This window comes from Sturnira hondurensis, unplaced genomic scaffold, assembly GCF_014824575.4.
Source record: "Sturnira hondurensis isolate 20B ecotype Veracruz unplaced genomic scaffold, ASM1482457v3 Scaffold0025370, whole genome shotgun sequence".
In the NCBI taxonomy this organism is placed as follows: Eukaryota; Metazoa; Chordata; class Mammalia; order Chiroptera; family Phyllostomidae; genus Sturnira; species Sturnira hondurensis.
The window spans coordinates 15,650,195-15,672,507 of NW_028098001.1; the positions used below are offsets into that span (position 1 = coordinate 15,650,195).

The 22,313-nt window shown below is 36.4% G+C and overlaps 1 protein-coding gene across 2 annotated transcripts in view; it reads left to right on the plus strand.

The window, feature by feature from the left end:
- Positions 1–22,313, plus strand: part of SPTA1 (spectrin alpha, erythrocytic 1) — a 199,218-nt gene that overhangs the window by 11,825 nt on the left and 165,080 nt on the right. For both annotated transcript variants that reach the window (XM_037039373.1, XM_037039374.1), the window contains exons 8-12: positions 2,296–2,450; positions 3,375–3,510; positions 3,612–3,713; positions 5,434–5,571; positions 6,198–6,308. In XM_037039373.1, the coding sequence (XP_036895268.1) occupies positions 2,296–2,450; positions 3,375–3,510; positions 3,612–3,713; positions 5,434–5,571; positions 6,198–6,308 (642 nt within the window). The remainder of the gene's footprint in view (positions 1–2,295; positions 2,451–3,374; positions 3,511–3,611; positions 3,714–5,433; positions 5,572–6,197; positions 6,309–22,313) is intronic.

Below are 22,313 nucleotides of genomic sequence, written 5' to 3' on the forward strand. Positions count from 1 at the left end.
TGAAGTGATGCAGCATACCCATTTCTTTCAGAGCAACACATAGCTTCTCATAATCCACACAGTCAAATAAAATAAAATAAATTTTTTGCATGCTGGATTTATTTTATTTTATTTAATTTATTTATTTTAAATTACTTTATTGGTAAGAGACAAATACCTTTTATCTCACCTTTAACTGGAACATAATCAACAAAAGAAAAAACAAACAAACAAAATATAACCTGAGACATTGAAATTAAAATAATTTTAAAAAATATATTGGGCCCTGGCTGGTGTAGCTCAGTGGATTGAGCGCGGGCCTGCAAACCACACGATTGCAGTTCGATACCCAGTCAGGGCAGATGCCTGGGTTGCAGGCTGGTTCCCTGCAGGCCAACTCTCAGCAGGGGACCCATGAAAGGCAACCATACATTGATGTTTCTCTCCGTCTCCTTCCCCTCTAAAGATAAATAAATAAAATCTTAAAAAATATATATATATATATTTTTGTTATTTAAAAAAACATGTTACATCCAAGAACGTTTGCTTAATTTCACTCAATAGTCTGTGGTCTGAGTCTTCTCTTTCATCTAGCCATACTTTCTTTTGTTGCAGCTGAATACTGTTTCTTTTTGTCCATTACTCAGTAGATAAGGAAAGAAATCTATTTTCCCCTTTTTATAATAAATGCAAAGGCACCTGAAGCACATTACTAAATCCACCTTTGGATTCTCTTTTAAAAAGTGAAAAACCTCATCTCTAACACTATAAGGATAGACATAGGAATGCTAGAATTTAGAGCAAGCCCGTATTCTTCAGTGATTCCCATCTTTACTTCTTTTCCTTGTGACTTTAACCATAACTTAAACCCTTACTCCCAAATGTCTACAGCAGAGTCAGCTTACATAAAGATCTACACTTGCTCTGTTTTAATAATAGTTCTGACCCTGGGTACCATTTCTGAAAAATATTACATCATTCTTTTTTATACCTGTTTGTTTTGTTTTTGGTATTTTTATAATAATGAATAACAATATTTCATGTTTGGTGAAAAATGAACCAGTGATTTTTAACCTATTTCATCTCATGACACACACTAATTATTAAAATTCTTTGGCATAATAAAAATTATATTTGTTGATGATCTGACAAAATAAGTATAATTTTAATTGATTTATAAAAATAATAATAGTAATTATATACCCTTTTTTCTCTACAGTGACTTTTTAAAAAATCAGGTTTCTGTACTTGTATATAAGGATTTCTGTTACCAAGAATTAACCAATCAGACACAATTTTATTATGTGATGTGACCAGTAAGATGCAATTCAATTATATGACCTATGTATTATGGTGTAATATAGGGCATTCACCCCAAACAGCTATTGTTGTATATGCTATTGCCATTTTTTTTAATCTGACAATCTAAAACAAAAGAGGTCAATGCCCCTGACTAAATATTCAAGTATTGTATGTTTTAAAAATTCTTGCGGTATACTGGTTAAAAAATCACTGCCTTAGACAATACTTGATTTTTTAAAAATATTTTATTTATTTATTATTAGAGGGGAAGGAAAGGAGAGAGGGAGAGAAATATCAATGTAGGGTTGCCTCTCATGCATCCCCTGCTGGGAAGTGGCCTGCAACCTATGCATGTGCCCTGACTGGGAATCGGACCGTGATCCTTTGGTTCGAAGGTCGGTGCTCAATCCACTGAGCTACGTCAGCCAGGGCTGATACTTGATTATAACTAGGTTTATCTACAGGACTAATGGTAACATGGGGATATTTATCACATCCATAATTCTTACCTGATAACCCTACTCCTCAGGAATTGTGCTGAAACTGAACTAGCATTATTGGTATTTCTTGTCTTCTTAAGCAGAAATGTCTTTCTGATTCCCACCATTATAATTATGGAAACAGTACAGAGGTTGCTGAAGGACAAACTTAAGTCCAAATCTTGTTTCTGACACTTACTAGCTCAGCGATCTGGAGCAAATAAAATACTAATCTGTCAGTTTGCACATAAAAGGCTACTAGGAATAGTTTTTTATTCATCGTATTATTAGAGAAAGACTAAAACCCAAGTAATGCATGTGATATTTTTAACACAGTGAGAGATGAGAAGTGCTCAGAAATTATTATTGACATAGTACATGAGCATATTAATATAAATATATCAATAAATATATATTAATAAATTATTATTATTTATATGATTGGATTTTTCTTTTGCTTCACTCCAATAGAGAGCTTTGCCAGGAGAAATCAGAATGCTTGGATTTCCTATTTGATTTCTTTTTTATTTTAAAGGTGAAGGAGTTATATGCCAAAGCAGACAAGCTGAAGCTTTCCCATCCTTCAGATGCACCGCAGATCCAGCAGATGAAAGAAGATCTGGTCTCCAACTGGGAGCACATTCGTGCCTTGGCTACCAGAAGATATGCAAAGCTCCAGGCATCTTTTTGGTGAAGAACTCGTTCTCTCTATCATTCTATTTATCTACAGGATCCAGGCATAATACTTAAAGCAGAAATAAAAGCGTGAATGTGGTGAAACAATGATGGATTCAGATCTCCTGCCTGTTCGGTAGAGACAAAAAAAGTTTTAATGTGCCAAGAGAAGTCTTTTGTAAGCTGATATAATACTTAGTATGTCACCTCTGCTCATCAGCACACCTTGTGTCTACCTCTGTTTGTTCAGTTGTAAGATGCTATGAAGTGGTCTAGGGAGCTGGTAAAGCAGCTAAAGAAATGTCAAAATCCTGTCTCTAACCAAAGAATGAAAAGAAATTTCCAATCTAAATAGCATAAAAATGAATCTAGAGTTATTTCCTGAGTTTGGATTGGCTTGTCATAAAGTGGCATCATTTCAGTAGTTAATTTTATGGTTATTCATTAAATCACCGGAAACTGCTATGTCAAAATTCAATGGTGAAGATTTAACTTTTTAAATAGTATTGTTGGTTTTTGTTTTTATTAATAGGTTAAGGATAAACTAAGTTACACAAGGGCTCTTTACCCTAACTGTAGCCCCCCCCTTCTCACAAGATACTTTCTGTCATTTATATATTATGTGTTTATTTATTGACCTCATTGAGAGAACTTTAAGAGTCTGTGGGGTAGGTATGACCTTGTGATGTTTGATATGAGAGTCCTACATGCCTCATCATAAAATGATACATCTACACAAGAAATACACAACCTAGAGTAAAGGACTTTCAAAGCTGCACAGTAAAAGGAACAAGAAATACATCAGGGGGGAAAGAAGGGGTAGAATAAGGGCAAGGAGCATGTTCCACCTTTAGCTCAACCCAACCTTAACTGTTCATCTTTCAAAGTCAATTTACATCTGTTTTCTTCTTCCTGGCCTTTACCTTGCCTTTCCCACAGGTACCAGCATTTCTTATCTGACTATGATGAACTCTCAGGCTGGATGAAGGAGAAGACTGCTCTGATCACTGCTGATGAGCTGCCCACAGATGTGACTGGTGGGGAAGCCCTCCTGGACAGACATCAGCAGCATAAGGTAAGAAAGAAAAGTTATCACCAATATGAAAAAAAAAGAGGTGCCAAAAATGCCACAAAGTTTCTTTCTGCATTTTAAGATATTTTGTCTTGTGACCATAGCATGAAATTGACTCTTATGATGACCGATTTCAATCTGCTGCTGAGACTGGTCAAGCCCTGCTGGATGTGAGACATGAAGCCTCTGATGAAATTTGGGAAAAGGTAATCAGTTCAAAAGATTTTTTGAAATTTTGATCACAGTTAGCCTTCACTTAATCTCATAATATGATAATCTCTGAGTGGGAAGAGAATAGATTTATATAAAGATATTAATAATGTGAACTCAACTTTCACATGGTTTCCTTAACATTGTTTTAGCTAAATTGAGTAATTTGAAATTCTCAGGACAAGATGTGTGCTTTGTTACTATGAATTTTTATTTCATCAACCTATATAATTTCATCAACATACATTCTACTGAATATGAAACCTCCATATCATTTTCCCTGGTCATATATAATCTGTTTTATTACTTTCCTGTGCTCATCTCTAGATTATTAGAGATGAGAATTGTGAATTCTCATCTCTAATAATTCCTTGTGAATTCTATGAGGATTACCTCACTTATCCTTGTATCAGTCACTAAGGTGACTGGCACAAGGCTTTTTCTTTTCTCCTCAATATAATCTCAAATCAAACTGATTTTCCTCTCCCTGTGTTCTTCAAATTCACATTAAATAACAGAAGCTGAGGTTGGGTGGCCCAGGTTGGTTGGAGTGTTATCCCATACACCAAAAATGTTGTGGGTTCAATTCCTGTTCAGGACACATATCTAGGTTGCAGGTTCAATCCCCGTTTGGGGTATGTATGGGAGGAAACTGATCAAGGTTTGTCTCTCACATTAATCTTTCTCTCTCTCTTCCCCTCAGTCTAAAATTAGTTTAAAAAAACATATCCTTGGGTAAACATTAAGAACTTAAATAACAAAAAATCTTTGAATATTCAGAATTCTACTAATTAAAGAATCAGGTTTGCCATCATTCTAACTTCCTGGATTACAGGTGCTCATCTTAACTATGACCGTTGAGAGGGATTTTGCTGAAGTCAAAAAGTTACAGGAATTATTGGGGTAATAATTGAAATGCAATTTGCAGGCTTTGTTGCCTCCAGTATTGTGTAATGGATGAGGGTAAAATAACTATAATTTGAATTTCCCCAGTACTTTATGGAAACATTATAATATGGATTTTATTATTACTATTTTTCTGCCAAAGGACTAGTAGGACCCTATATTCTTAAAAACCTACATACTATCTTGGAGTTCTAAGAAGTTTTGTTGCTTTTTTGGTGGAATTTATGTAGAAGTTGCTATAATAAGCTAAAATTTCTTGAGTAAATGGTTGGGCAAAAACAGGCCTTTTATAGGTTTGATAATGATACTTTTCTCTTTCCTTGATGGATCTTATTCATTTTGAGAATAGAACACAAACTTCCCAGTTTAATAATTTAAGTGCTCTATGAATTTCATATTCATTAAATGTCAATTTTTTAAGGCATGCCACTTTTTTTGGAGTATTTTATGTAATATAATAATTATTTGTAGTAATTACTTATTAGTGGCCTTATATCCTCCTACAACCTTGATGCTCCTCATCATCTTTTAAATATCTGTTTGGTGTATATACTTGCCAGAATTCTACTTTTATTCTTTTCATCAAAATTAATATTTGTGTTAATTTATGCATACTAAATGTACTGTACCTTTTTATTGCATTTATCCTATTTTTCTTATTCTACAGTTGTTTTCTTAGATGTTGAAGCTTAGATAGAAAAGCCCATTTCCTATTGATATTTGTATCCTTTGAAAGGTCTTGCACTTATTAAATGCTTAGTAATGCAAATAAGATAAACTTGTTAAAAATATATATCTTCCTTTCCAAAGATGAAAATACTTGCCAACGACTGGGCTGCCCTCCTGGAACTGTGGGACAAGCGTCAATACCAGTATGAGCAGTGCTTGGACTTGCACCTATTCTACCGTGACAGTGAGCAAGTGGACAGTTGGATGAGTAGACAAGAGGTAACAGGAAGTGTTTAACAAGTATCTAGAACTATATCTCCACCCCTCATTTACCACCATTATTATTATTAACACTCTCACAACAACTTTTATGGTCCTAAGCTTGTCCTAGGAACTGAAGAGTGAATTACAAAGAAAGATAGACCCTTTCTATAGGGATCTTAGTATTACCTCATGGACAAATATATGAAAAGATACCTAAACACAGTATAGAGAGGCTTTAACCTCAAGTGAACATAAGGAAAGGTAATATCAAATTGCAAAGGGGTTAAAAAGAGAAAATTGTATGAGTCAGGCAGGGTTAACCAGAGATTTTTCTGGAAGATGTGAATGGTCCTCTTGAAGCAGCTTTGAGAACTCAGAATGGTGCCTACATTGGTTGGCCAAATTCTTTGTGAATAGACCTAGACACAAAGGTAATAAAGTTGTATGCAAGAGTTAAGAAAACAGTCTAAAGCTACTTCTATTTGAGGTTAGTCTCTGTCTAATATACTTTTTGTATTAATTATCACTTTTTCCCAATTCTATCACCTCCTTCCTTCACTAGTCCTTGTTGCAAAGATATCCCAAAGGGATTTTTTTAACCAATGAGGCACAGCTGATGTGTGCTTTTCTGTCTTCTACAGGACTTCCTGGAAAATGAGGACCTGGGAAACTCCCTAGGTAGTGTAGAAACCCTTCTTCAGAAGCATGATGACTTTGAAGAGGCTTTCACTGCCCAGCAGGAAAAGATCACAGTAAGAAATGGGTCCTAGTTTGGGCCTTGGCTTCATCTTTGTATATATCATATTATCCAACACTTATCCTTAGAAGAATCACTCTTATAACTACTGTGCATAACATAAGGATTATTACAATTTTTTGGCTGTGTGCTTTTCTCTCTTTTTTATTGTTGTTCAAGTACAGTATTTTTCATTTCTCCCCACCCCTCTCCCCGACCCCAGAGTCATCCCTGCCTCCCACCTTCAACCCTATCCCCCTTTAGCTTCATCCATGTGTCCTTTATATATGTTCTCTGATAACTTTTCTCCCCTTTTCCCTAGTTAACCCCCCTGCCTCCCCTCTGCATACTATGAGTGTGTTCTTTATTTCAATGTCTTTGGTTATATTTCCTTACTTGTTTGTTTTGATGATTAGGTTCCACTTGCAGGTGAGATTATATGGTATTTGTCTTTCACTGCCAGGCTTATTTCACTTAGCATAATGCTCACCAGATCCATTCATGCTATTGCGAAGGATAGAATCTCCTTCTTTCTGCTGTGTAGTATTCCATTATGTAAATGTACCACAGTTTTTTTCCCAATTTTTTTATTTAATTATTTTTCAAGTACAGTTTTCTTTTCTTTTTTCAAGTACAGTTTTCTGTCTATTACTCCCATCTCATCCCACCCCCGTGCTCCCCCCTCCCTCCCATTTCCACCCTTCTCACTTGTTGTCCATAAATCCTTTATATATGTTCCTCCAAATCCCTCCCCTATTTCCTCTGAAATTCCCTCCCCTCTCCCCCTGGTCACTGTCAGCCTGCTCTCCATTTCAGTGTCTTTGGTTATATTTTGCTTGCTTGTTTGTTTTGTTGTTTAGCTTCCTGTTAAAGGTGAGATCATGTGGTATTTGTCCTTCAACACCTGGCTTATTTCACTCAGCATAATGCTTTCCAGTTCCATCCATGATGTTGCAAAAGGTAGGAGCTCCTTGTTTATTTCTGCAGCATAAAATTCCATTGTGTATATGTACCATAGTTTTTTGATCCATTCATTTACTGATGGGCATCTAGGTTGCTTCCAACTCTTGGCTATTGTAAATTGTGCTGCTATGAACATTGGGGTGCATATGTTCTTTGGGATTGGTGTTTTAGGGTTCTTAGGATACAATCCTAGCAGTGGAATTGCTGGGTCAAAAGGCAAGTCCAATTTTAGTTTTATGAGAAAATTCCATACTGTTTTCCATAATATGTACCACAGTTTTTTGATCTATTTATTTACCGATGGGTACTTAGGTTGCTTCCAGCACTTGGCTATATTGTAAATTGTGCTGCTATAAACACTGAAGTGCACAAGTTCTTTCAAATTGGTGTTTCGGGATTCTTAGGGTATAATTCCAGCAGTGGAATTGCTGGGTCAAAAGGCAGTTTCAATCTATGAACACATGGGCACAACTAAAGAGAGGAGTACGGTCAAGGGTGAGAAGTGGGGATGGCTGGGTTTGGAGGAAATGGTGGGGAGGAAATTGAAACAACTGTACTTGAACAACAATGGAAAAATGTTTTAAAAAGGCAGTTCAGGTTTTTGTTTTCTTAGGAAATTCTGTACTGTTTTCCACAGTGGCTCTACTAGTCTGTATTCCCACCAAGAGTGTACTAGGGTTCCCTTTTCTCCACAACGTTGCCAGCAATTGTTTGTTGATCTGGTTATGTTGGCCATTCAGATCAGTGTGAAGTAGTATCACATTGTGGTTTTAATGTGCATCTCTCTGATTGCTAGTGATGCTGAGCGTCCTTTCATATGTCATTGGACCCTCTATATGTTCTCCTGGGAGAAATATCTTTTGAAGTCCTTTGCCCATTTTTTAATTGGGTTGTTTGTCCTCCTGGAGTGGAGTCATGTGATTTCTTTATGTATTTTGGAGAACAAACCATTATCTGAAGTATCATTTGCAAATATATTTCCCATATGGTTGGTTCCCTTCTTATTTTGCTGCTGTTGTCTTTAGCTATGCAGAAACTTTTCATTTTGATGAATTCCCATTTGTTTATTCTTTATGTCCCTTACACTAGGGGGCATATTGATGAAAACATTGCTCTGTGGAATATATGAGATTTTTCTGCCAGATTCTCCTCTAGGACTCGAATTGTCTTGTGACTTATATTTAAATATTTTATTCGTATTGAGTTTGTTTTTGTTTATGGTGTTAAGTTGGTGGGATGGGATGGAGGGAAGTGGTGGGGGGAAATAGAGACAACTATACTTGAACAACAATAAAAAAGAGAGAAAAAACATAATCAGAATTGAATTTGTACAATGAATGTAAGATGAACACATGGGCTGATTTATAAAATTTTAACTCCATGACCTGGTTTGTACTAAAAATGTTATAGTCAACTGAAAAAATAATATTCAGAATTTTTTCAAGATTTTATGACATTTAATTTATTTTTAAAGTAAATGTTTTTTTATTCTGTATAAACAGAAACTATCTGATTCATGTTTGATGTAGTATTATTACTTAAAAGTTTGAAATGAACTATTTTTAAGGTTTTCTTTCTCTAGTAATATCTGTAGTTTGGTCTAAGAATAGCTAAGTCATATTTATTATTTTCCTTTATATGCATATCTTCATCTCTGTTTCTCAATTAATGCATATATATGCATTAATTATATATAGTTATACACACACAGACACACATATACACACACACACACACATATAGTGAGCCTTAAGATATTGTATAATATCCACCAGAGCCTAGAACATGTAAGGAAAAATTATTAGTTCAATATATTGTATGCTTTGGGCTCTCTCCTAGGATGGTACTGGTTTATTTTTTTTTTTCATAAATTACTTCATTGTTGTTCAATTACAGTTGTCTGCATTTTCTTCCCACTACTCTTCCCCCCAGTCCAAACTGGCTTCTCTCCCTTGCTTCCACCCTCCCCCTTGGTTTTGTCTATGTGTCTGTTATAGCAGTTCCTGAAAACCCTTTTCCCCACATTCCCCTCCCTACTCTTCTCTGGCTATTGTTAGACTGTTCTTAATTTCAATGTCTCTGATTATATTTTGTTTGCTTTTTTCTTTTGTTGATTATGTTGCAGTTAAAGGTGATCGTATGGTATTTGTTCTTCACCACATGAATTATTTTGTTAGCATAATGATCTCCAGTTCTATAGGATGGTACTGGTTTAAACTCACCCACAGGCAAATGTGCCATCATTGTTACAGCAACAAAAATAACCAAATTCTAAGTCTTCTCTTTCAATCTTCAGCTATATATTTTTTATTTGTTTTCATTGGTAAAAGCTAATGATGTAAAATAATTGTATTGCTTATAAAGTGCTGTCATTTATTTTAGATCATTTTCTTAATCTCAATTAGTTAGTTCATCTTTAGCTTTAGAGATTTGGAGGATCCATAATTGTATGAATATGAGTAAAAATTTACCTCTACAGACATATGAGCAACTGACTGGTGACAGCTGGTCTTGGGCCTTTGGACCCAAGACCTTGGACCTTTGCTGACCTGCCACAGGCTTGATATTGTTAACAGCTATCTACAGTTTGCAGTGTACCCCCTCCCACATGCTTTCAGGCCCAGGACAGGCAACTTTCAAACACAGATCACTTTGTAGTTCCTAACAGGTACTGCACAGGCAGCATCTAACATTGATCTGTACTAAAGTCCCTCCAAAGAAGACACAGAACTAACACATTCAGTAGCCAGCTTAAGATCACAACAGAGCACCACCCAATTAGCTTCACGACTGGCACATCAAAAGGAGGTCTTTATAGGCACAAAATTCCACTGGGGCAAATCTTGCCCCCTAAGATCTGTCTCTGAACAGCAGCTACTATTCTGTGGTCATGACCATTTCTAAAAGCCAGGCAGCCTGAGGGCCATTCCAAACCAATGACATGCTGTCAGCAATTAAGGGTCAACTACAAGAAAAGTGTGTGAAAACCCACACAAGGAACACTCCTGGAGCACCTGGCTCAGGTAATTAGGGAGACTGCATCACTAGTCCCCAAAGAACACCAAATCCATAAGATCACCCAGCCAAGACTGAGATAGGTAACATATCTACCTAATACATAGAAACAAGCACAGAGAGGAACTAAAATGGGGAAATAAAGAAATATGTCCCAAATGAGGAAAACAAAATATCTCCAGAAAAAGAACTAAATAAAATAGAAGCAAACAATTTACCAGATATGGAGTTCAAAACACTGGTCACAAGAATGTTCGAGGAATTTAGGGGAAAAATGGATTGATTTAATGAGAACTTCAGCAAATATATAGTAAACATTAAAAAGGACATAAAAACATAACCATAAGAAAGAAACACTCAGAAATAAAGAATACAATAACTGAAATGGAGAATATTCTAGAAGGAATTCACAACAGACTAGATGAAACAGAGCAGTGAATCAACAATTTGGAAGACAAGGTAACAAAAGTTATCTAATCAGAAGAGGAAAAAGAAAAATAAATAAACGGATGCAAAGAAATGAGGATTGTTTAAAAGACTTTAAAAAATCAAGCATAACATTATCCACATCATAGCTTCACCAGAATAAGAGAGATAGAGCAAGGGATTGAGAATATGTTTGAAAAAATAATAATTACTGAAAATTTTTCTTAGTCTGGTGAAAGAAAAAATATATACAAATCCAGGAAGCATAGACTTTCCAAGATGAACCCAAAGTGGCCCATATCAAGACACTTCATAATTAAAATGGCAAATGTTAAAAACATATAGAGAATCTTAAAAGCAACAAGAAAAAGACAATTACCTACAAAGAAGCTCTCATAAGACTGTCAGCTGATTTCTTAACAGAAACTTTTCAGGCCAGAAGGAATAGGCAAAATATATACAAAGTGGTGAAAACCAAGAACTTACAACCCAGACTACCACTTTACCCAGCAAGGCTATTATTTAAAATTTAAAAAAAGAAATAAAGACCGTCCCTGGAAGAAAAAGCTAAAGGAGTTTATCACCACTGAACTAGTATTACAAGAAATGTTAAAGAAAATTCTAGAAGAAAATCAAAGAAAAAGGAGTAGAAGGAGCAGGAGAAAGTAAAAAGAAATATAAATATGAATAATAAAATGATGATAAGTACATATCTTTCAATAATCAATCCAAATGTAGATAGATTAAATACTTGAATCAAAACACATAGATCAATTAAATGCAGCAGAAAGAAAGGAGGAGCTCCTACCTTTTGCAACAGCATGCATGGAAGTAGAGAGCATTATGCTAAGTGAAATAAGCCAGGCAGTGAAAGACAAATACCACATGATCTCACTTTTAAGTGGAACCTAATCAACAAAACCAACAAGCTAGCAAAATGTAACCAGAAACATTGAAACTGAAAACAGCCTGGCAGTAACCAGAGGGGAGGTGGGAGAGTATAAAGGGAGGAAAGGGGGGAAGGCTTTTCAGGTATATCTATAAAGGACACATGGGCAACCAAGGGTGGTGGAATCACAGGAGGGAGGTGGGGATGGCTGGTGTGAGGAGTGGTGGGGGGAAAATGAAGACAACTGTACTTGAACAACTATGAAAGAAAAAAAGAAAACAATATCCATATGTATGCTTCTAGAAGAAAACCACTTCAAGGACTGATGTCAGAGAAATGAAGACATGAGAAGTACCCTTAGTCTTCCCCCTGAAAATTTCAACAATTTGAACAACTATAATTTAACCAAGGATTCCCTGCTTGACACACAAACATGTCTGAGATATTTGTGCTGTGAAACTTTCAGAGGTGGGCAAGCAGGAGTACACCAGGTAGGTGGGAAGGGAGAAGGCCAGGATGGTGCCAGTGACACAGTCTAGATATTGCAACTCAGAGCTCACTGCTGATCTCAGCCAAGTAAGGAGAGGAATCATATTGGTGATAACTTTTCTTTCTTACCTTATGCTGCTGATGCCTGTCCAGGAGGGCTTCCCCACTAGTCACATCTGTGGGCAGCTCATCAGCAGTGATCAGAGCAGTCTTCTCCTTCATCCAGCCTGAGAGTTCATCATAGTCAGATAAGAAATGCTGGTACCTGTGGGAAAGGCAAGGTAAAGGCCAGGAAGGAGAAAACAGATGTAAATTGACTTTGAAAGATGAACAGTTAAAGTTGGATTGAGCTAAAGGTAGAACACGTTCCTTGCCCTTATTCTATCTCTCCCCACCCCCATGTACTTCCTGTTTTGTTTTATTGTGCAGCTTTGAAAGTCCTTTACTCTAGGTTGTGTATTTCTTGTGTAGATGTATCATATTATGATGAGGCATGTAGAAATCGCATATCAAACATCACAGTCCCTTTATCCAGGAAGAGCATAGTGATATAATTAACATTCTTGAGGGAGTGGTCAGTATGCAGTGCAGCTAACCCCAGGGACTTGGACAGAAATGAAGTACAGAGCTGTGGCCATAGTTGTCTGGCAATTGCCATTACCAGAAAGAAAAACAAAGCCACAGAGCCTGACTGCCTCCCTTTACCCTCGCAGAACTACCATCTAACCCCAGAAAAATCTGTAGCAGTGAGTATCAGGTTGCACATTATCTGCTAACTTGAGAACTGGAACTACAGAAATATTTTTCCCCTAAGAAAAAATTGCACTCTGTGACTAATCCCACAGAAAGATGGAGACATAGAGTAGGGGTTGCTGAGTTCTTCCAGTCACCATTACTGGGAGAACAAAGCCACAAAGGCACTGGCCAACCTCCTGCAGCTCACTGCATTTCCACTCATCACAGCAGCACCGCCAGCAGCAAATAGGAGCTGGGACAGCACTGGGGTTTTATGGTTTGGGAACCCAATCACCTACCATATTCCCCTGCTGGGTTGGTGCCCTGAGACAAAGGGGACCTGGTCATAGAGAAGATGTTCACCCTCCCAGGGAACAAAGAATATCTTCTACCACCCCACAGAAATATGAAAAATTAGAGCAGTCTCAGAGAAACAAAAACTACTTGTGCTTCAGCCCCAACTACTAGAAAACAGAAGGAAGACTTCTTATAAATCTACTAGAAAAGTTCTACTCATACAGAGATGCCTAGACAGAGAAGAAATCCATCAACTCCAATACTGAGCAAGGTAATGAAGGAGCTCAGAAAGAAAATAAAAAAAAATCTCCAGGAAATAAACTGAATTACATGGAAATATGTGACTTAAGTGGAAGCAAATTCAAAGTCATAGTTCTGAAAAAATTAATAAGATGCAATAAAACAAATATTTTAATAAAGTCAAATATAAAATCAATGAGCAAAGCTAGTACTTTGCCTAAAAGTTTGAAACTTAAAAAATAAAAATGATAAAGAACCTAATAAAAGAGATAAAGAATGAACTAAGGAGCTTAAGAAATAGAGCTGAGCAGAACAAGAATTAAATAAAAAAATTATTTAAAAAAAAGAAATAGAGCTGAGCAGATAGAGGAAAGAATTCATGCTATCAAAGGTAGACATTCAGACATGCTGCAGATGGAAGAATAAAGAAACATTGGCATAAAAATCAATAAAAGAACTCTATGGGAACTGACTCCATCAGAAAGAGTAATGTAAGAATAACAGACACCAGATAAAGTAGCAACAAAGAAGGGAACAGAAAGTCTATTCAAGCAAATAGTAAATGAAAGCTTCCCAAATCTATGGAAAAAGCGAGATCCTCAAACCAAAGAAACAAACAAACCACCTGATTATCTCAATTGAAAAATACCTTCTACAAGGCATATTTTAGTAAAACAACAGAAAATTAATGATGAAAAAGAAGCAGCCAGGGAAAAGAAGACCTTAACATATAACGCAAATCCTATTAGATTATTAGATTTCTTAGCAGAAACCCTGGAATTTAGGATAGAGTGAAATCTAATATCAAACTACTGAAAGATAGAAATTACCAGGCAAGAGTAACATATTCAGCAATGTTATCCTTTAGATATAGAGGATAAATAAATAGTTTTCCAGACACACAGAAGCTTAGGGTATTCAACAACAGAAGACTTCCATTTCAGGGAACACTCAAAGATGTTATTCTACCTGAAACAAAGAAAAAAAAGAACACAAACTGTAAGATCACTGATAGACAGGCAGAAGCAGAATATTACAACCCTTTTATAGAAGAGGATACTATAGGCCCTGGCTGGTGTAGGTCAGTGGATTGAGCACAGGCCTGCGAACCAGAGGATCGCAGTTCGATTCCCAGTCAGGGCACATGCCTGGGTTGCAGGCCAGTTACCTGCAAGCCAACTCCCAGCAGTGGATGCACAAAAGGCAACCATAGATTGATGTTTCTCTCCCTCTCTCCTTCCCCTCTAAAGGTAAATAAATAAATAAATTCTTTAAAAAAAGAAGAGGATACTATACACATGATTATCACATAAGGGTTGCAAGAGGTTAAAACATTAAAAAAAGAAAGGAAGAATACAACTGCTACTGAAATTTGGAAATGAACTCACAGCATAAATAGAGATTACTTGTGACAATAACAATGTAAAGGGAATAATATAAAGGTATGAATTTGCAATGGTGTTGAAGATAAGTTGCATTTAGAAGAAAAAAATCTACTGTATATTTGAAACATTCTTTTAAAATTTTTATTATTTTTTCAATTATTGTTCAGGTACAGTTGTCTCCATTTTCCCTCCACCGTTTTTCTCTGCCCCACCCACCACCAACTGACACCTTCAATCTTTCCCCTGTTTGGCTTTGTCCATGGGTCCTTTATACATATTCCTTTATGACCCTTCCACTTCTTTCCCCTGTTATCCACCTAACTATACCCCTCTTATCACTGTCATTTTCTTCTTTATTTAAATTTATCTGGTTATATTTTGCTTGCTTGTTTGTTTTGCTGATTGCATTCCACTTAAACATGGGATCATATGATATTTTTCTTTCACTGCATGGCTTATTTCATTTACATAATGCTCTCTGTTCCGTCCATACAGTCAAGAAGAATAAGATCTCCTTTAATGTTTTTGCTGTGTAGTATTCCATTATGCAAATGTACCATGGTTTTTGATCCACCCCATCACCCATTCATTGATGGACACTTAGGTTGCTTCTAGGATTTGGCTGTTGTATATTGTGCTACTATAAACATTGGGGTGCACAGGTTCTTTTGAATTGGTGTTTAAGGATTCTTGATATATAATTCCAGCAGTGGAATTGTCAGGTCAGAAGACAGTTCCATTTTTAGTTTCTTGAGGAAATTCCATACTACTGTTTTCCACAATGGCTATATCAGTCTGCATGCCCAGCAACAGTACGCTAGAGTTTCCTTTTCTCCACAACCTCCCCAGCACATGTTATTTGTTGATTTGTTGATGATGGCCATCTGACTGGTGTGAAGTGGTATCTCCTTGTGGTTTTATTTTGCATCTTTCTGATGGCTAGTGATACTGAGCATCCTTTCACATATCTCTGGGTGCTCTGTATGTCCTCCTTGGAGAAGTGTCCATTCAGGTTTGTTCCATATTTTTTATTGGATTGTTTGTCTTCCTGGAGTGGAATTGTGTGAATTCTTTATGTATTTTGAAGATCAAACACTTATTCACAATAACATTGGCAAAAATTTTCCCATAAAGTTGGTTTCCTTTGCATTTTGCTGATGTTTTCTTTAGCCATGCAGAAGCTTTTTATTTTGATGAAATCTCATTTATTTATTCTTTCCTTTATATCCCTGTTCAAGGGAACATATTGGTGAAAATATTGCTTCATGGGCTATCTGAGATTTTCCTCCCTATGTTCTTCTCTAGGAATTTTAATGGTATCACAATTCATATTTAAGTATTTTTTTCATGTCTAATTTTTATTCTGAAATGTAAAGTTTTTCTCAGTTAAAGTACAGTTACATACAATAGTGTATTAGTTTCAGGGGTAGAACATGATGAGATTTAACATTTATATATTTTACAAAGTGATAACCACAAGAAGTCCACTATCCACATGTCCCCATACAAAGGGGACAAAGTTATTGTGATATTGATATTAATATTCCTTATGTTGTACTTTATATCTCCATTACTTATTTACAAGTTTGTACCTCCTAATCTCCTTAGCCTTTTTGCCCACCACCCCACCTTCTGGCAACTATCAGTTTTTCTATATCTATGGGTCATTTTGTCCTGTTTGTTCATTTTAGTTTTTTAGATTCCACCCCTAAGTGAAATGATATAGTATTTGTCTTTTTCTGACTTAATTTCACTTAGCATAATACCTTCTAGGTCAATCCATGTTGTTGCAAATGGCAAGATCCATTTCTTTTATGGCTGTGTAACATTCCAGTGTATTGTGTGCATGTGAACATACACATCCACTTCTTTATCCATTCATTTAGTGATGAATGCCTGGGTTGCTTTAACAACTTGGCTACTGTAAATAATGCTGCAATAAACAGAGGTGCATGTATTTTTTTTTAATTGTTCCACTTCTGGGGGCTTATCTGAAGAAAACAATTGCTGGATTCTTCTTTGTCATTTGTTTTATAGCCTTTGTTTTACAGTCTTTTTGATATAATTATTGCTATCTCAGCTTCTCTCTTTTTTATTTTCATTTCCATGAAATGTCCTTTCCATTTATATATTTCCAGTCTCTGTGTGTCTTTCAATCTGGAATCTCATGTAGGCAGTATATGTAGGGGCCTGTTTTTTTTAAAAAACCATCCAGTCATCCTGTTTTTGCAATGGAACACTTAGTCAACTTCAACTGAAGTAATTATTGATAGGTATGTGCTTATTGCCATTTTAATTGTTTTCATAATAGATTTATAAGTGGTTGGTCTACTATCTTTACTATATGTTTGCCTTTGCCAGTACATATTTTTTTATCTTATTTCTAGTTTTGGCCTTTCCCACTCAAAGAATTCCCTTTAACATTTTTTGTAATGCTAGTTTAGTGGTCATGAACTCCTTTAACTGTTGCTTGTCTGAGAAAATCTTGATCTCTCCTTCTATTCTGAATGATAACCTTGCTGGGTAGAGTATTCTTGGTTGTAGGTTTTTCCTTTCATCATAGTGAATATATCATGCCACTCCCACTGGGCCTGCAAAGTTTCTGTTGAAAAGTCAGCTGACAGTCTTACGGGAATATGCTTGTATGTAATAGCTGTTTTTCTCTTGCTGCTTTTAATATTCTTTCTTTATCTAACTTTCAACAACTTAATTATAATGTGTCTTGGTGTGGGTCTCTTTGGGTTCATCTTGTTTGAAACTCTCTGTGCTTCCTGGGCTTGGATGACTATCTCCTTTGCCAAGTTAGGAAAGTTTGTTGCAGTATTTTGTTGAGGATTTTAGCATCTATGTTCATCGAGGATATTGGCCTGAAGTTTTCTTTCTTTGTTGTGTCTTTGTCTGTCTTGGAGATTAGGATGAGGTTGGCTTCATAAAAAGAGTTTGGGAGTCTTTCATCATTTTGGATTTTTTAGAATAGTCTGTGAAGAATAGGGGTTAGCTCTTTTTTAAATGCTTTGTAGAATTCTCCTGTGAAACCATTGGGTCCAGGGCTTTTGTGTATTGGGAGTTTTTTGATTACTGCTTCAATTTCATCTGCTGTTACTGGTCTGTTCAGGCTTTCTGCTTCTTCTTTTTTAAGTTTTGGAACATTGTATTTTTCTAGAAATGTGTCCATTTCACCTAGGTTTTCAATTTTTTTGACATGCAATTCTTCATAGCAGTTTCATACAATCCTTTGTATTTCTGTGATGTCAGTTGTAATTTTTGCTCTTTCATTTCTGATTGTGTTTATTTGGGTCTTCTCTCTTTTTTTCCTGATGACCCTGCTTAAAGGCTTGTTGATTTTGTTTATCTTTTCAAAGAACCAGCTCCGGATTAATTGATCCTTAGAATTGTGCTTTTCATCTCCATGTCATTCAATTCTCCTCTGATCTTGGTTATTTTCTTCCTTCTACTTGCTCTGGGCTGTCTTTGTTGTTGTTTCTTGAGTTTTTGTAGGTATAGAGTTAGGTTGTTTGTTTGAAATGTTTGTATGTTTTTTAGGTAGGCCTGTATTTCTATGAACTTCTTTCTCAGGACTGCCTTTGCTGTGTCCTGTAAATTTTGGGTTGTTGTGAGTTCATTTTCATTTGTTTCCAGAGACTTTTTGATTTCTTCTCTAATCTTATTTTTGAACCATTTATTGTTTAATAGCATGCTATTCAATCTCCATAATTTTTAATGTTTGGGTTTTTTTTTCTCTCGAGGTTGGTTTCTAGTTTCAGTTTTTTTGTGGTCAGAGAAAATCCTTGATATGATTTCAATAATCTTGAATTTCCTGAGGCTTCTTTTGTGTCCTATCATGTGGTCTATCTTTCACAATGTTGCATGTGATTTTGAAAAGAATGTGTATTTTAATTTTTGGGGATGAAAGTCTCTATGTACATCACTTAAGTCCATTTCATCTAGGGCATTGTTGAATACCACAATATCTTTGTTGATATTTTGTTTGGAAGGTCTGTCCATTCTTGACAGTGGGGTGTTAAAATTTCCTACTATAATTGTGTAGCTGTCAATGTCTTTCTTGTATTGCTCCAAAATTTTCTTTATGAATTTGGGTGCTCCTATGTTGTGTGCATATATATTTACAATGTTTATGTCTTGTTGATGGATTCTTCCCTTGAGTATTATGAAGTGACCTTCTGGGTCTCTTTTCATTGTCCTTGTTTTGAAGTGTATTTTGTCTGATGAGTACTGGTACACCAGGTTTTCTTTTCTGTCCATTTGCTTGGAATATTTTTTTCCAGCCTTTCTCTTTTAGTCTGTGTAGGTCTTTTGTTCTGAGGTAGGTCTCCTGTAGGCAACATATGTGTGGGTCATGTTTTTTATCCATTCTGCTATTCTGTATCTTTTGATTGTGGCATTTAATCCATTTACATTTAAGGATAATATTGATAGGTACTTACTCATTGCCATATTTTTGTACCTGTGTTCCTTTGTCTTTCACTGTTTTTCTTCCTTTTCTTAAAGCAAACCTTTTAGTATCTTCTGTAGAGCTGGTTTAAAGGAGGTGTGTTCTTTGAGTCTTATTTTGTCATGGAAGCTCTTTATTTGGCCTTCCATTTTAATTGAGAGCCTTCCTGGATAAAGTAGTGTTGGTTGCAGGCCACTGGTTTTCATTGCTTGAAATATTTCTTGCCAATTCTTTCTGGCTTGGAGCATTTCCATTGAGAAATCAGCTGCTTGTCTTATTGGGGCTCCTTTGTACATTACTTCTTGTTTTTCACTTTCTGCCTTTAGAATTCTTTCTTTATGTTGGAATTTTGCCATTTTAATTATGATGTGTCCTGATGTGGCCCTCTTTGGATTCCTCTTGATTTGTACCCTCTGTGTGTTTTGGATTCATGTGACTTTTTTCTCTCATCAAATAAGGGAAGTTTTCCATTACTACTTTTTCCAACGGGTTTTATATCCCTTGCTATTCTTTTTCTGGTATCCCTATTATATGGATATTATTTTATTCATGTTATCCTGCATTTTTCTTAATTTCTCTTCATTCTTTCTGAGCCTCTTTTTCTTTTCTTGCTCATTCTAGGTGTTTTTTCTACCTTGTTCTTTAGCTTGCTGATCCAATTCTCTGCTTCATTTACCTTGCTTTTGATTCCTTCTACTTTGTTCTTCCACTTAGAAATTGTATTCTTCATTTCCTCTTGGCCCTTGTTGATATTTTCTATTTTCTTTTTCATGTTAATATAGTGTGCAGTGGTTCATTGTAGTTTCCCTGTAGCTTTTGGTAATTCTCTGTGAGTTCATTGAGCTTCTTGATAACCATTGCTTTGAACTCAATATCTAATAGTTGAGTTGCCTGTATTTCATTTAAAATTCTGTCTTGGTCATCCTCCTTTCCTTTCATTTGGGGTTGTTTCTTTGTCTTCCCATTGTTTGTGAGATTCTTCTCATTAGCCTTTGCTTCTTAAATTGATCTGTTCTGACTCCCTGTTTATGGTGTGAACTTCTATGGTAGAAGACCTGTGAGATTCAGTGGTATGGTCTCCTTGATTTCCTGAGCTCACTAGTTTTGGGCTATCATTTATGTTGATTCTCTGTATGTCTATGTGTTTTGATTGTTTGGGTTTTTTTTTAGGTGCGTACTTCCCACCCTCTGGTTAACTGAGGGTCACTCTGTATGCCACCTCTTGTATTCTCTTGTGCATGTCTGGGAAGGTTGTGTTGAAGCTGGTTCTTCCATGTGTATAAGGTTTTGAGGGTTCTCTCTTGCTCTTGTTCAGTTGCTTGTTCTGAGTAATTTCTCCACTATTTAATTTTATTTCCAAATAGGTCCTGGATTGAAGTAGTGTGGCTTTTACTCCCTCCCTCATCTTCATCTTTTGTTATCTTTTGGTGATTCCTTTGGTAACTGGTTTCCTCTTCCAGCAGGTATCCTGTTGTTCACAGCTTCCACCTATTTATTTTTGTGATCAGTTAGAGGGAGAAGGCAAAATGATTTAAGATAGAAAGGGTGTATTCTGTGATATTTAATGTACTATCCTGTAGAGAAGAAATTGGAGATTCTTTGAATATGTATAGTGTTAACCATGATATTTCACCCCACTAGTCACATTTTAGTAAGGTTGCAAAGAAGATAAAACTCTTGTTGGCTGGGGAAGGATTGTGAGTTGGATCTACAAAGGAGTGAGCTTGTTGGTGGTCAGATTATGAGGTAAAGTGAGGATAAAGGATAGAAAATAGGTGCAGTGTGTGAGAGAATAATAATACCACAACAGTAATAACATTCAGGAAATAGTGAAGTGTGCTAAGATCTGGGAGGGGTGCTGTGGATTAATTAGAATTGTATGGAACAGCTATTATTTACATAATAATGGAGCAACAAACATATGACAGATCTATGTGATCTGGATAACAAGAATAAGAAGTATAGGACATAGAGTAATGTGCAAGTGGAACACAAGTGAAGTGAAAGACAATACATTAACAACAATACACTATGAAAGAGAGAAAAGGGAAAGCAGTCAAACAATGCAATGCACCCAGACAAGTGAAGAAGGTTAAACACAAAGATGAGAAATACAAAAATACTAGTACAGTGAAAGATGTAAGAATAATGAAAAAATAATGCATATATACAATAACTTATAAGTTCTCTGGAGTAGCGAAGTAAAATATGTCTCACTGTCTCAGCTGTTGGGATGCCTCCGCTTTGGGTCCAACTCTGGTCTTTTCACAGCTCCATGTTTTATTGTCTCACTTGTGGGAATTAAAATAGATAAATAGGTAAATAAAGAATTACTTTAAAAAATAAAAAGCCTCCTGCTGTCTTCAAACTGGCCAAGTCAGTTCTGCTGGTCTTCCTGGCTGCAGCAGGCTGAGGGGGAATTGGTTTTGATTTTCTCTCTTCCTGATCTGCCTATCTCTAACCCAGTTCCCCAGCAGCCTCTGGTCTTACATGTTCTGGCACACACTCTCCCTGGGCTTACACGCCACCTTGGTAGTGTTATGCAACTTGGTGGGGAGGAGGCTGGAGCAACTGCTTCAGGAGAATTTCCCAAACACCTGCTGAGTGTTTCTTTTTTCATTTTTTCTTTTTGAGAAATTTTTGCTGCTCAAATCTGCTGCTCCATACAAGGGACTGTTCTCTCACACAGCCCACCTCTGCAACTAGACTGGAGAATATCCAGGTCAGGGCATATCATGGTCCAACTCTCAACTCTCCCCAGCTGGTGTCCACAGTCTCTGTGGGTTCTCACAGTCCCTGTGTGTTTGCTGTCTTCCTTATTCCCCTCTCTGCAACTTCAAGCAACCTGTTGTCTCCCAGTTTTGCTCAAACCTTTTTTGGCGGGGGAGGGAGCCATTTACCAGCTGTCTCCCAAGAACCCTATGGCAGACCTGGTGGGCGCTGGACATGGGGCTGCAGCTGCCCTGGTCCTAGGGACCTTATTGTCCCGAAGCATTCTCCTTACCATCTGATTTTTCAATGTCCTGTACAATTTTTGGTCTCCTGTCTTCATATATGCTGGGGTACTGTTGGCTGTTCGCTCTTCCTCAGTAGATGGGCTCGGTGTTTCACACATGTGCAGGGGGAATT